This window comes from Borostomias antarcticus (assembly GCF_949987555.1).
Source record: "Borostomias antarcticus genome assembly, chromosome: 11".
Lineage (NCBI taxonomy): Eukaryota > Metazoa > Chordata > Actinopteri > Stomiiformes > Stomiidae > Borostomias > Borostomias antarcticus.
In genome coordinates this window covers 27,753,955-27,766,454 of record NC_140244.1, presented here as the reverse complement: position 1 = coordinate 27,766,454, position 12,500 = coordinate 27,753,955, and the positions used below count along the sequence as shown (strand labels likewise).

Genomic DNA, 12,500 nt, shown 5'->3' with positions numbered 1-12,500 from the left:
TGTGTATGTGTGTGGGTGTGAGTGTGTGTGTGTGTATGTGTGTATGTGTGTGTGTGTGTGTATGGGTGTGTGTGTGTGTGTTGCAGGTTCAGTCCAGCGGAGGTCAGCTGCGGTATGCCGGTCCTTTAGACTGCGCTCTCAGGCTCTATAAGCAGCAGGGGCTCCGCAGTGTCTACAGAGGAACAGTACTCACACTCATCAGAGGTACACACCTGTGTGTGTGTGTGTGTGTGTGTGAGAGAGGAGAAGAGGCATGGAGACTAACAGTGTGTGGGAGACAGTGTGTGTCTTATGATCTCCTGTATATTGCCGCCCTCTGATTTCTGTGATAACAATTCAGAGTGTAAAAGTTCAACATCAGTCCGAGTCCTCATGACCTGCTGCTCTGCTCCTGCATCAGTTGAAGGGTTAGGGTTAGGGTTAGGGTTAGGGTTAGGGGTTAGGGTTAGGGTTAGGGTTAGAGTCCTCATGACCTGCTGCTCTGCTCCTGCATCACTCCCCATGTCACAGCGTGGGACAGGATTTGACAGAACGTTACACAATGAAACAGGATGTAACAGAACGGAACAGGCTTAGTCAGGTTGATAAGATGAACTTTAATAATCTGGAAAGGGTGGGGGGGGGGGTAACACCCCAAGACCTTTCTGTATTTTGTAATGAACAGACCTGTACGTGTACACTGTTAATCTATCTGTCTGTCTAATATATGGGTTAGGGTTAGGGTTAACCCCCCCTCCCATCTCTCTCTCTCAGACGTTCCCTCTAACGGCCTGTACTTCCTGACCTACGAGTACCTTAAGAACCTCCTGACAGTTGAGGGTGAAAGGTCAGTCCTTCATCCCCATGGTAAAACCACTAAGTCTCGCTCATTGAATAACCCTAACTGACCCTAACCGACCCTAACTAACCTTAACTGACCCTAACTGACCCTAACTTGTTACATTCCTATTAAGATGGTATTACCATAGGGGTAGGGTGAATAAGAATATAACAGTCTGTGTATAACACAGCTGGTAGATGGAACAACACTATACTCTGGGTGTGGGGCATTCAATACACAATACAATGTCCCAATCCAAGGTAGCATAAAAAAGGATTTATTTCTACACAAAACCCAGACAAGCAACAAGCAATGGACAAGACAAGGGGGGGAGAAAATAAACAACCTCACACTCCTCCGGACGCTAACAAAGGGTAGGAGAGGGGGGCAGGGAGAAAGACCATGCGGCGGTGCCACACCACAAACACAGCCCTAAACTTCCCTACCCTTTCTAGCCTACCTACTCCACACACACTCTAACTAAATAGACTTGCCCGGAACCTAACCTACCTGCTACAACAAGTGCACCGCACGCGTCTTACCTAATGTGTATAGACAATGGTTACCTACATGATGCAAAATGTAGACCCCAGGGTGTCTTACCTAGCCCTTCTCCCTTGGCCAAGACGACAAAAGACTAGGAGGGCACAAACCAACAATCAAACTAGGTAAAACAAACCAAATGTAACAGGCACAAAACAAACATAACAACCCCTCTCCTCCCCCTCCTACACAGAACACAGGACACTCTTATAGGAGACAGGGAGAAACATGATTGGACAACAAGGAAGGTAGCTAATTGAACACAGGTGGGAAATCAATGAGGGACACAAGGACTGCACACACTGAGGGCAACGATGATTGACAGGACAAGGCGGGACCAGGAACCACATGCATCACCGCTGGCCAACACCTGGGGGAGACAGGAAGGAAAAACAAACACAAAAACACCACCACACATCCTTTCCCGTAACACTGACCCTAACTAACCCTAACTAACCCTAACCAACCCGAACTGACCCTAACCAACCCTAACTAACCCTAACTAACCCTAACTGACCCTAACTAACCCTAACTGACCCTAACTGACCCTAACTAACCCTAACTAACCCTAACTAACCCTAACTGACCCTAACTAACCCTAACTGACCCTAACTAACCCTAACTGACCCTAACTAACCCTAACTAACCCTAACTGACCCTAACTAACCCTAACTAACCCTAACTAACCCTAACTGACCCTAACTAACCCTAACTGACCCTAACTAACCCTAACTGACCCTAACTAACCCTAACTAACCCTAACTGACCCTAACTGACCCTAACTGACCCTAACTAACCCTAACTGACCCTAACTAACCCTAACTGACCCTAACTAACCTTAACTGACCCTAACCAACCCTAACTAACCCTAACTAACCCTAACTGATCCTAACTGACCCTAACTGACCCTAACCAACCCTAACTAACCCTAACTAACCCTAACTAACCCTAACTGACCCTAACTAACCCTAACTAACCCTAACTGACCCTAACTAACCCTAACTGACCCTAACTAACCCTAACTGACCCTAACTGACCCTAACTGACCCTAACCAACCCTAACTAACCCTAACTGACCCTAACTGACCCTAACTAACCCTAACTGACCCTAACTAACCCTAACTGACCCTAACTAACCCTAACTAACCCTAACCAACCCTAACTAACCCTAACTAACCCTAACTGACCCTAACTAACCCTAACTGACCCTAACTAACCCTAACTGACCCTAACTGACCCTAACTGACCCTAACTGACCCTAACTAACCCTAACTGACCCTAACTGACCCTAACTAACCCTAACTGACCCTAACTAACCCTAACTGACCCTAACTAACCCTAACTGACCCTAACCGACCCTAACTGACCCTAACTGACCCTAACTGACCCTAACTAACCCTAACTGACCCTAACTAACCCTAACTGACCCTAACCAACCCTAACTAACCCTAACTAACCCTAACTGACCCTAACTGACCCTAACTGACCCTAACTAACCCTAACTAACCCTAACTGACCCACACTGACCCTAACTGACCCTAACTAACCCTAACTGACCCTAACTGACCCTAACTAACCCTAACTAACCCTAACTAAACCTAACTGACCCTAACTGACCCTAACCAACCCTAACTGACCCTAACTGACCCTAACTAACCCTAACTGACCCTAACTGACCCTAACTGACCCTAACTAACCCTAACTGACCCTAACCGACCCTAACTGACCCTAACTGACCCTAACTGACCCTAACTAACCCTAACTGACCCTAACTAACCCTAACTGACCCTAACCAACCCTAACTAACCCTAACTAACCCTAACTGACCCTAACTGACCCTAACTGACCCTAACTAACCCTAACTAACCCTAACTGACCCTAACTGACCCTAACTAACCCTAACTGACCCTAACTGACCCAAACTGACCCTAACTGACCCTAACTGACCCTAACTGACCCTAACTAACCCTAACTAACCCTAACTGACCCACACTGACCCTAACTGACCCTAACTAACCCTAACTGACCCTAACTGACCCTAACTAACCCTAACTAACCCTAACTAACCCTAACTGACCCTAACCCCACAGTCCCCCTCTTGCTGTGTCACAGACTGGGGGACATGACTGGCGGCAGACGTTCATTCAGGATATTAATTTAGTATCATAGTCTCTAGCATAATAATATCCAATTTCAAATGTTTACATTTCCTCAAGGTAACAGGATTGATTTGGGATCGGATGATATTTCTTTCCTCTCAAATGTGTATGTGTGTGTGTGTGTGTGTCTGTGTGTGTGTGTGCGTGCGTGCGTGTGTGCGCGTGTGTATGTGTGTGTGTCTGTGTGTGTGTGTGTGTGTGTGTGTGTGTGCGTGTGTGTGTGTCTGTGTGTGTGTGTGCGTGCGTGCGTGTGTGTGCGTGCGTGTGTATATGTGTATGCGTGTGTGTGTGTGTGTGTGTGTGTGTGTGCGTGTGTGTGTGTGTATGTGTGTGTGTGTGTGTGTGTGTGTGTGTGTGTGTGTTCAGTGTGTCTCAGCTCAGCACTCCCAGGATCCTCCTGGCGGGGGGCGTGGCGGGGATCCTGAACTGGGTGATCGCCCTCCCCCCCGATGTCCTCAAATCCAACTTCCAGACAGGTCAGGACGAGGTCAGCTCTGGGGTCAGGGGTCACAGATCACGGGTCAGGGTAAGGGAGGATTGATGGCAGAGGACATAAGGTCAAGGACATAAGTATTAGTGACAGGTAAGGGGATGTTTTTGGAAAAGGACATATTTCCCAACTGTCCCACTTGGGACCAGTTCAATTTCAGTCTTCAACCTCGTCTCCTCCTGTCTCCTCCTCTCTCCATCTGTCTCCTTCTGTCTCCTCTCTCCCCCTTCTGTGTCGTCCGGTCTCCTGTCTCCTCCTCTCTCCTCCTCTCTCCTGCTGCCTCCTTCCGTCAGCATACTTACTCCCATCACCAGATCAACAAGGATAAAGAGCATCACGCTGTGTGTAATTGCTCCATACAAGTGGGATCAGACCTATACAAGTGGGATCAGACCTATACAAGTGGGATCAGACCTATACAAGTGGGATCAGACCTATACAAGTGGGATCAGACCTATACAAGTGGGATCAGACCGATACAAGTGGGATCAGACCTATACAAGTGGGATCATCAAGTGGGGTCAGTGAGCGATTTAAGGTCTGGTAACCGAGCTGAACAGGGTCCGGTGGCCGTGACCCTGGCTAACCCTGAGGGGTCATGAATGCCAGATTACAGGTGCTTCTGTGTGTCTAACGAGACTAGCAGCTCCAGGGGGGTCAGTTCTCTGCTCTCTCAGTAGCAGTGAAGCTCACTGCTGCACTCTAGTGCTGAAAATGCATCATGTCACCCTACAGAAAGAATTTCTGGCCCAAACCCAATGTCCACCCTTATGGACTCACAGACTTTGAGGCGAATTCCCACTAAGTGCATGAGAGCTCAGGGCTCTAGTCCCATTGTCGAATCGTCAAGTGCACGAGGGCTCTCTGGCAGACATTTTGAGTCCTTTATGCCCCCTTACCTTAAGGAAATTCCCCACAGTTCATATCGTTGTGACGTGAAACACGGGGTTACCTGAAGAACGGCCAATAAACACAGACAGATCAACCAACCCTAATGTTCACATTACAAAACAAAAAGTGTTTTCATGTTTTCAGATAGACTTGCTTATCTGTAGCCTTATTATTATTTTGGTTTCAATATTTTTAGCTATACTGTAGGTTATCAACCCTATGGCTTTGTATAATTTAATTTGTTAGAAAATATGTAGGCTATGGTTATAAATTACTTTAGATTTCCGTTGCCATAATTCATATTATTCCCCATTTAAAAGCTGCATGACTTGAATCATTCATCTAGGTGCAGTATTCTTTGAATTGAGATTTCCAGCATGAATGTGGAAAGAGTTGTGAAGTGCAGAAATGTGTGTAGTCATTCTTGTGGAAATACTTTTGAATTCATCCCAAACAAGAGCCACAGGCAGTAATAGCTAATGACTCCAAAATGATTTCAACAAGTTGAACAGAAATGTTTTGAGGGTAACACAGAGGGTTGTGATAATGTAAAGAGGATTTGACTCAGCCCAAAATTAATTACATGTAGGCCTACAAGAAAAACATAACGTAAAATTTAAACATAAAATAAAAAGTCCAAAACCCACAATGGTAAGAAATGTGTTTTGGCTTCGACATAACGTGATGTTGCAAATGCGGTCACTTCCTTTTTCTACCATTTTGAGCCCTTGCAGTGTGCGCGCGTGTGTGTGTGTGCGTGCGTGTGTGCGTGTGTGAGTGAATGTGTGTGTGTGTGTGTGTGTGTGTGTGTGTGTGTGTGTGTGTGTGCAGCTGCTGACGGGCGCTACCGAGGTGTGGTGGATGTCCTGAGAGAGCTGCTTCGTGTGGAGGGGCCCAGGGGCCTCTACAAGGGCTTCACCGCCGTCTTCCTGAGGGCCTTCCCTGCCAACGCGGTAACGACCGCTCACTCCTCCCTCCTCCAGAGGTCTTTGGGGCATCTGTGTGAGGGTTAGGATGGGGCTCAGGAGGGTTAGGGTTAGGATGGGGCTCAGGAGGTAGAATAGGTAGAGGAGGGTTAGGGTTAGGGTTAGGATGGGTTAGGGTTAGGGTGAGGGTTAGGATGGGGCTCAGGAGGTAGAATAGGTAGAGGAGGGTTAGGGTTAGGGTTAGGATGGGGCTCAGGAGGTAGAATAGGTAGAGGAGGGTTAGGATGGGGTTAGGGTGAGGGTAAGGGTGAGGGGTAGGATGGGGCTCAGGAGGTAGAATAGGTAGAGGAGGGTTAGGATGGGGTTAGGGTGAGGGTAAGGGTGAGGGTTAGGATGGGGCTCAGGAGGTAGAATAGGTAGAGGAGGGTTAGGATGGGGCTAAGGAGGTAGAATAGGTAGAGGAGGGTTAGGATGGGGCTCAGGAGGTAGAATAGGTAGAGGAGGGTTAGGATGGGGCTCAGGAGGTAGAATAGGTAGAGGAGGGTTAGGGTGAGGGTTAGGAGGTAGAATAGGTAGAGGAGGGTTAGGATGGGGCTCAGGAGGTAGAATAGGTAGAGGAGGGTTAGGGTTAGGATGGGGCTCAGGAGGTAGAATAGGTAGAGGAGGGTTAGGGTGAGGGTTAGGATGGGTTAGGGTTAGGGTGAGGGTTAGGATGGGTTAGGATGGGTTAGGGTTAGGATGGGGCTCAGGAGGTAGAATAGGTAGAGGAGGGCCGGCGGAATGGATGTGTGAATCTGTAAACCAGAGGCCATTGTAAAGGGTTAGGGTTAGGGTTAGGGTTAGCCGGCGGAATGGATGTGTGAATCTGTAAACCAGAGAACATTGTAAAGCGCTTTGGATAAAAGCTCTATATAAGTGCAGTCCTGTTACCATCTTTAGATTTAGTTTGCATACAGTTCTGCATCATGTGCCTAATGTGCTGCTCTCTCTCTCTATCTCTCTCTATCTCTCTCTATCTCTCTCAGGCCTGTTTCCTGGGCTTTGAGTTTGCATTAAAGGGTTTGAACTGGCTGATCCCCAGCTGGTGAACACTCTCCCCTGGCCTGGCCGGGCCCCCAGCTGGGGAACACTCTCCCCTGGCCTGGCCCGGCCCCCAGCTGGTCAACACTCTCCCCTGGCCTGGCCTGGCCCCCAGCTGGGGAACCCTCTCCCCTGGCCTGGCCTGGCCCCCAGCTGGGGAACCCTCTCCCCTGGCCTGGCCTGGCCCCCCGCTGGGGAACACTCTCCCCTGGCCTGGCCCCCAGCTGGTCAACACTCTCCCCTGGCCTGGCCTGGCCCCCAGCTGGTCAACACTCTCCCCTGGCCTGGCCTGGCCCCCAGCTGGTAACACTCTCCCCTGGCCTGGCCTGGCCCCCAGCTGGTAACACTCTCCCCTGGCCTGGACCGGCCCCCAGCTGGTCAACACTCTCCCCTGGCCTGGACTGGCCCCCAGCTGGTCAACACTCTCCCCTGGCCTGGCCTGGCATCACCTGTCCATTGGTTGTCTGTCTTCACGCTGTCATCTGAACGGATTAATGCATTTGTCTGCCTGCCTGTCTGTCTGTCTGTCTGTCTGTCTGTCTGTCTGTCTGTCTGTCTGTCTGTCTTGTATTTGGAAGAGAAGGCTGTAGTCTACATTTGAATCCACTGACAAGACCAGAGCACCATGACATAAAATTGTAGTAAATAGGAAGAACATGCGCCCCCCCCCCCCCCCCCCCCCCCGAGGCAGGAACAGGGCGAGACTGAGCTGAACTTGCCCCTATTCAGATTCTAAGTTGTTCAGATTCTAAGTTGTTCACCCAAAAAGGGGCAGTAGCCACACCCACAGCATGAAGGTTCCCGGATTGCTCTTGTCTATATCTCAGTGCTTTTATTTTGAAGAGAAGGCTGTAGTCTACATTTCAATCCACTGACAAGACCAGAGCTACCGCTACCGCTAACCCTAACCCTTTTATTTTGAAGAGAAGGCTGTAGTCTACATTTCAATCCACTCACAATGTCTCAGTGTGATTTTAACTGTGATATTGTTATTCACATTGAACTCTTTTTTGAGAGTTACTCAAACGCACATCAGATTGAGGACAAAATGTTACATTTGTACACATTTGTATGAATCAATGCTGGAAGGTTTTGACCTTTGAAATGCACCCATGTAAGAGAATAACTTTAAAATCTTATATTTCAGATGTGACAACGATTTCATCACTTTTTCTAATCTGAATCTTTTTGGCAATCATGCAAGTGTTTTCATGGTATTGAACAGATTTTATAATAAATGTTAACTTGCCAAATACGTGTTTGTGTGTGTTCGTCCCACAGATAGGACAGTAAAGACACATTCATCCCATTATCTGTGACTCTCGCTCTCAACCAAAGCCATTTCTCTCACCCTTGACATACTTCCACCATTACCCATAGTTCAACTCTTCTCAATGGACAGCAGAGAGGTGAGATTTAAGCAGCAAAACTAACGGGCAGAGAAGCGATGTAAGCAATCCAAATTGATCTATAGATGTAAGAAACATACATAAGGAATTGTTATTCTTACATCTACTTCATCTACTTTTCATCGGAGTAAATTAGAGATGTCGCTTTTATTCCTTTAAGACGACATGAACTACAATCCCCAGTTCATATATGAACTACAATCCCCAGTTCATATATGAACTACAACCCCCAGTTCATAGCGAGCAATCTCTTCCGGGGCTGGTGTTTCTGTCCATTTGACAGAAGAAACAAGGTGAGATGAAACTCGTGGTTATTCAATCTAACGCTGCTTTTATCCCCATAAACCTTCGAATCAAATAACGAACGTGACAAGTAGTTTGATGGGTGAATGGACCATATAGGCTCCATCATGGCCACTAACTAGGAGATATAGCTCAGTTAACATTAGATGAGAAGTTAAGCGCTACTAGCGCATTGTGTTGCTCTGGGTATGAATGCGCTTTACAAATAAAGCTTTGATTGATTGATTGATTGATTGATTGATTGATTGATTGAACGCTATATGGACGGATGCTGAACACTTTGTTACAGGTATTCTGTCTTTAGCCAGGAAATGCCATGCATACGGTTCATTTTTGTTCTGGGTGCTCAATCCTCAGTTCATAGCGAGAAAAATACCAACATGATCCCATCAGCTGGATAACTTAACCAGTTGAAGGATTAATTCATGCTTTGTTATGGTTTGCACACATGTAGGCTGACTTGTTTTGCAGGGGGGGACTGTTACCAAACACAAGCAGGGAGGCTCGTCCACAGTTAACTAGATTAACATGAAGCTTGTCTCTAGAACAACAGCGAGCATCTTTGTGTGGCAGGTGGCACTAGAAGACTGTTAAAAATGTTTCTCCTGTATTACTTGGTACTTACTGTTGGTACAAGCTGTTCTGACCTAGATATATTTCTGTGTGTGTGTGTGTGTGTGTCAGGTGGATGCAGGCTGTGGAGAGCTGCGATGCCCCTGGAGGTGAGATGGCCGTTCCCACACTGCCCCCAGCTGGCCTGGAGGATCTCCAGCACCCTGGTCATGGGCATGGTGGGGTCCTACTCCTGCTTCTGGACCAGTGAGTAACACACACACATGCATACATACGCACGCACACACACACACACACACACACACACACACACACACACAAGCTGAAATAGTTGTATTGGCATGTATCTCTTTCTCTGTGTAGAGTACATGAACTACCTGACGGTTCATAACCAGGATGTCCTGTTGGACCTGATAGACCAACGCCCCCCAGACACGCCCCTCATCACGCTGTCCAATCACCAGTCCTGCATGGACGACCCTTACATCTGGGGTACGATCACACACACACACACACACACACACACACACACACACACACACTGCAACACTCGGCCCCGTGTAGGAGAGAAGGGTTAGGATGAGGAGCAGTGAGCACTAGATATCCTGTGTTATCTGGTGTCTTGTGTAACCTGGTATTGTGTAACCTGGTATTGTGTCTTGTGTAACCTGGTATTGTGTAACCTGGTATTGTGTCTTGTGTAACCTGGTATTGTGTAACCTGGTATTGTGTCTTGTGTAACCTGGTATTGTGTGTAACCTGGTAGTGTGTGTAACCTGGTAGTGTGTGTAACCTGGTATTGTGTGTAACCTGGTAGTGTGTGTAACCTGGTATTGTGTGTAACCTGGTAGTGTGTGTAACCTGGTATTGTGTGTAACCTGGTAGTGTGTGTAACCTGGTATTGTGTGTAACCTGGTAGTGTGTGTAACCTGGTATTGTGTGTAACCTGGTATTGTGTGTAACCTGTGTGTCTTGTGTAACCTGGTATTGTGTAAACTAGTCTTGTGTTACCTGGTATTGTGTGTAACCTGGTGTCTTGTGTAACCTGGTATTGTGTAAACTAGTCTTGTGTTACCTGGTATTGTGTGTAACCTGGTGCCCTGCGTCTTCCTAGCAGGGATCCTGAAACTTCGAAACCTCTGGAACTTCAATAAGATGCGCTGGTGAGTTCTGCCACGGATACTAGTGATGCCGTACAAGTGACGGTCTTTATCTGTTCTGTGATTGGTTAATCCATGATATCTCTCGTGTATGATTGGCCAGGACCCCCGCAGCATCGGACATTTGTTTTACCCAACAGTTACACTCTTCCTTCTTCAGCCGCGGCAAGTGTGTCCCTGTCTGCCGAGGTGAGTGTGTGAGTGTGTGAGTGTGTGAGTGTGTGTGTGTGTGTGTGTGTGTGTGTGTGTGTGTGTGTGTGTGTGTGTATGCGAGAGAGAGAGCTGAATGAGACTCCTCACTTCCAAGATTCAAGATCGGTTTATTGCCATTTATACAGTTTACACATACAAGGAATGTGTTTAGGACGATGGCGCATACACTGATGGAGACGACATTAGACCGGGTACAGGACAGGACATTAGACAGGGTACAGGACATTAGACCGGGTGCAGGACAGGACATTAGACAGGGTACAGGACAGGACATTAGACAGGGTACAGGACAGGACATTAGACAGGGTACAGGACATTAGACAGGGTGCAGGACATTAGACCGGGTGCAGGACAGGACATTAGACAGGGTACAGGACAGGACATTAGACAGGGTGCAGGACAGGACATTAGACAGGGTGCAGGACATTAGACAGGGTACAGGACATTAGACAGGGTACAGGACATTAGACAGGGGACAGGACATTAGACAGGGGACAGGACATTAGACAGGGTACAGGACATTAGACAGGGTACAGGACATTAGACAGGGTACAGGACATTAGACAGGGGACAGGACAGGACATTAGACAGGGTACAGGACATTAGACAGGGTACAGGACATTAGACAGGGTGCAGGACAGGACATTAGACAGGGTACAGGACATTAGACAGGGTGCAGGACATTAGACAGGGGACAGGACAGGACATTAGACAGGGGACAGGACATTAGACAGGGTGCAGGACATTAGACAGGGGACAGGACAGGACATTAGACAGGGGACAGGACATTAGACAGGGTACAGGACATTAGACAGGGTGCAGGACAGGACATTAGACAGGGTGCAGGACATTAGACAGGGGACAGGACATTAGACAGGGGACAGGACATTAGACAGGGTACAGGACATTAGACAGGGTACAGGACATTAGACAGGGTACAGGACATTAGACAGGGGACAGGACAGGACATTAGACAGGGGACAGGACATTAGACAGGGTACAGGACATTAGACAGGGTGCAGGACAGGACATTAGACAGGGGACAGGACATTAGACAGGGTGCAGGACATTAGACAGGGTACAGGACATTAGACAGGGGACAGGACATTAGACAGGGGACAGGACATTAGACAGGGGACAGGACATTAGACAGGGGACAGGACATTAGACAGGGGACAGGACATTAGACAGGGGACAGGACATTAGACAGGGGACAGGACATTAGACAGGGTACAGGACATTAGACAGGGTGCAGGACAGGACATTAGACAGGGTACAGGACATTAGACAGGGGACAGGACATTAGACAGGGTACAGGACATTAGACAGGGGACAGGACAGGACATTAGACAGGGTACAGGACATTAGACAGGGTACAGGACAGGACATTAGACAGGGTGCAGGACATTAGACAGGGTACAGGACAGGACATTAGACAGGGTGCAGGACATTAGACAGGGTACAGGACATTAGACAGGGTACAGGACAGGACATTAGACAGGGTACAGGACATTAGACCGGGTGCAGGACAGGACATTAGACAGGGTACAGGACATTAGACAGGGTACAGGACATTAGACAGGGGACAGGACATTAGACAGGGGACAGGACATTAGACAGGGGACAGGACATTAGACAGGGTACAGGACAGGACATTAGACAGGGTACAGGACATTAGACAGGGTACAGGACATTAGACAGGGGACAGGACATTAGACAGGGTACAGGACATTAGACAGGGGACAGGACATTAGACAGGGTGCAGGACATTAGACAGGGTGCAGGACAGGACATTAGACAGGGTACAGGACAGGACATTAGACAGGGTACAGGACATTAGACAGGGGACAGGACATTAGACAGGGTGCAGGACATTAGACAGGGGACAGGACATTAGACAGGGTACAGGACATTAGACAGGGGACAGGACATT

At 48.1% G+C, this 12,500-nt stretch overlaps 2 protein-coding genes across 4 annotated transcripts in view; both read left to right on the top strand.

Moving 5' to 3' along the window:
- Positions 1 to 8,153, top strand: part of LOC311315597 (mitochondrial carnitine/acylcarnitine carrier protein) — a 17,358-nt gene extending 9,205 nt beyond the window's left edge. The window contains exons 5-9 of one of the 2 annotated variants that reach the window (XM_084446273.1): positions 87 to 204; positions 754 to 826; positions 3,889 to 3,998; positions 5,735 to 5,856; positions 6,855 to 8,153. In XM_084446273.1, the coding sequence (XP_084302399.1) occupies positions 87 to 204; positions 754 to 826; positions 3,889 to 3,998; positions 5,735 to 5,856; positions 6,855 to 6,917 (486 nt within the window). In that variant the 3' untranslated portion in view covers positions 6,918 to 8,153. Of the gene's footprint in view, positions 1 to 86; positions 205 to 753; positions 827 to 3,888; positions 3,999 to 5,637; positions 5,857 to 6,854 lie in introns of those variants that run through there. The other variant, XM_084446274.1, reaches the window with a different exon arrangement.
- A 1,156-nt stretch (positions 8,154 to 9,309) lies between these two features.
- tafazzin (tafazzin, phospholipid-lysophospholipid transacylase) overlaps positions 9,310 to 12,500 on the top strand; it is a 7,065-nt gene continuing 3,874 nt past the window's right edge. The window contains exons 1-4 of one of the 2 annotated variants that reach the window (XM_084446277.1): positions 9,310 to 9,440; positions 9,558 to 9,686; positions 10,312 to 10,357; positions 10,458 to 10,543. In XM_084446277.1, the coding sequence (XP_084302403.1) occupies positions 9,332 to 9,440; positions 9,558 to 9,686; positions 10,312 to 10,357; positions 10,458 to 10,543 (370 nt within the window). In that variant the 5' untranslated portion in view covers positions 9,310 to 9,331. Of the gene's footprint in view, positions 9,441 to 9,557; positions 9,687 to 10,308; positions 10,358 to 10,457; positions 10,544 to 12,500 lie in introns of both variants that reach the window. The other variant, XM_084446276.1, reaches the window with a different exon arrangement.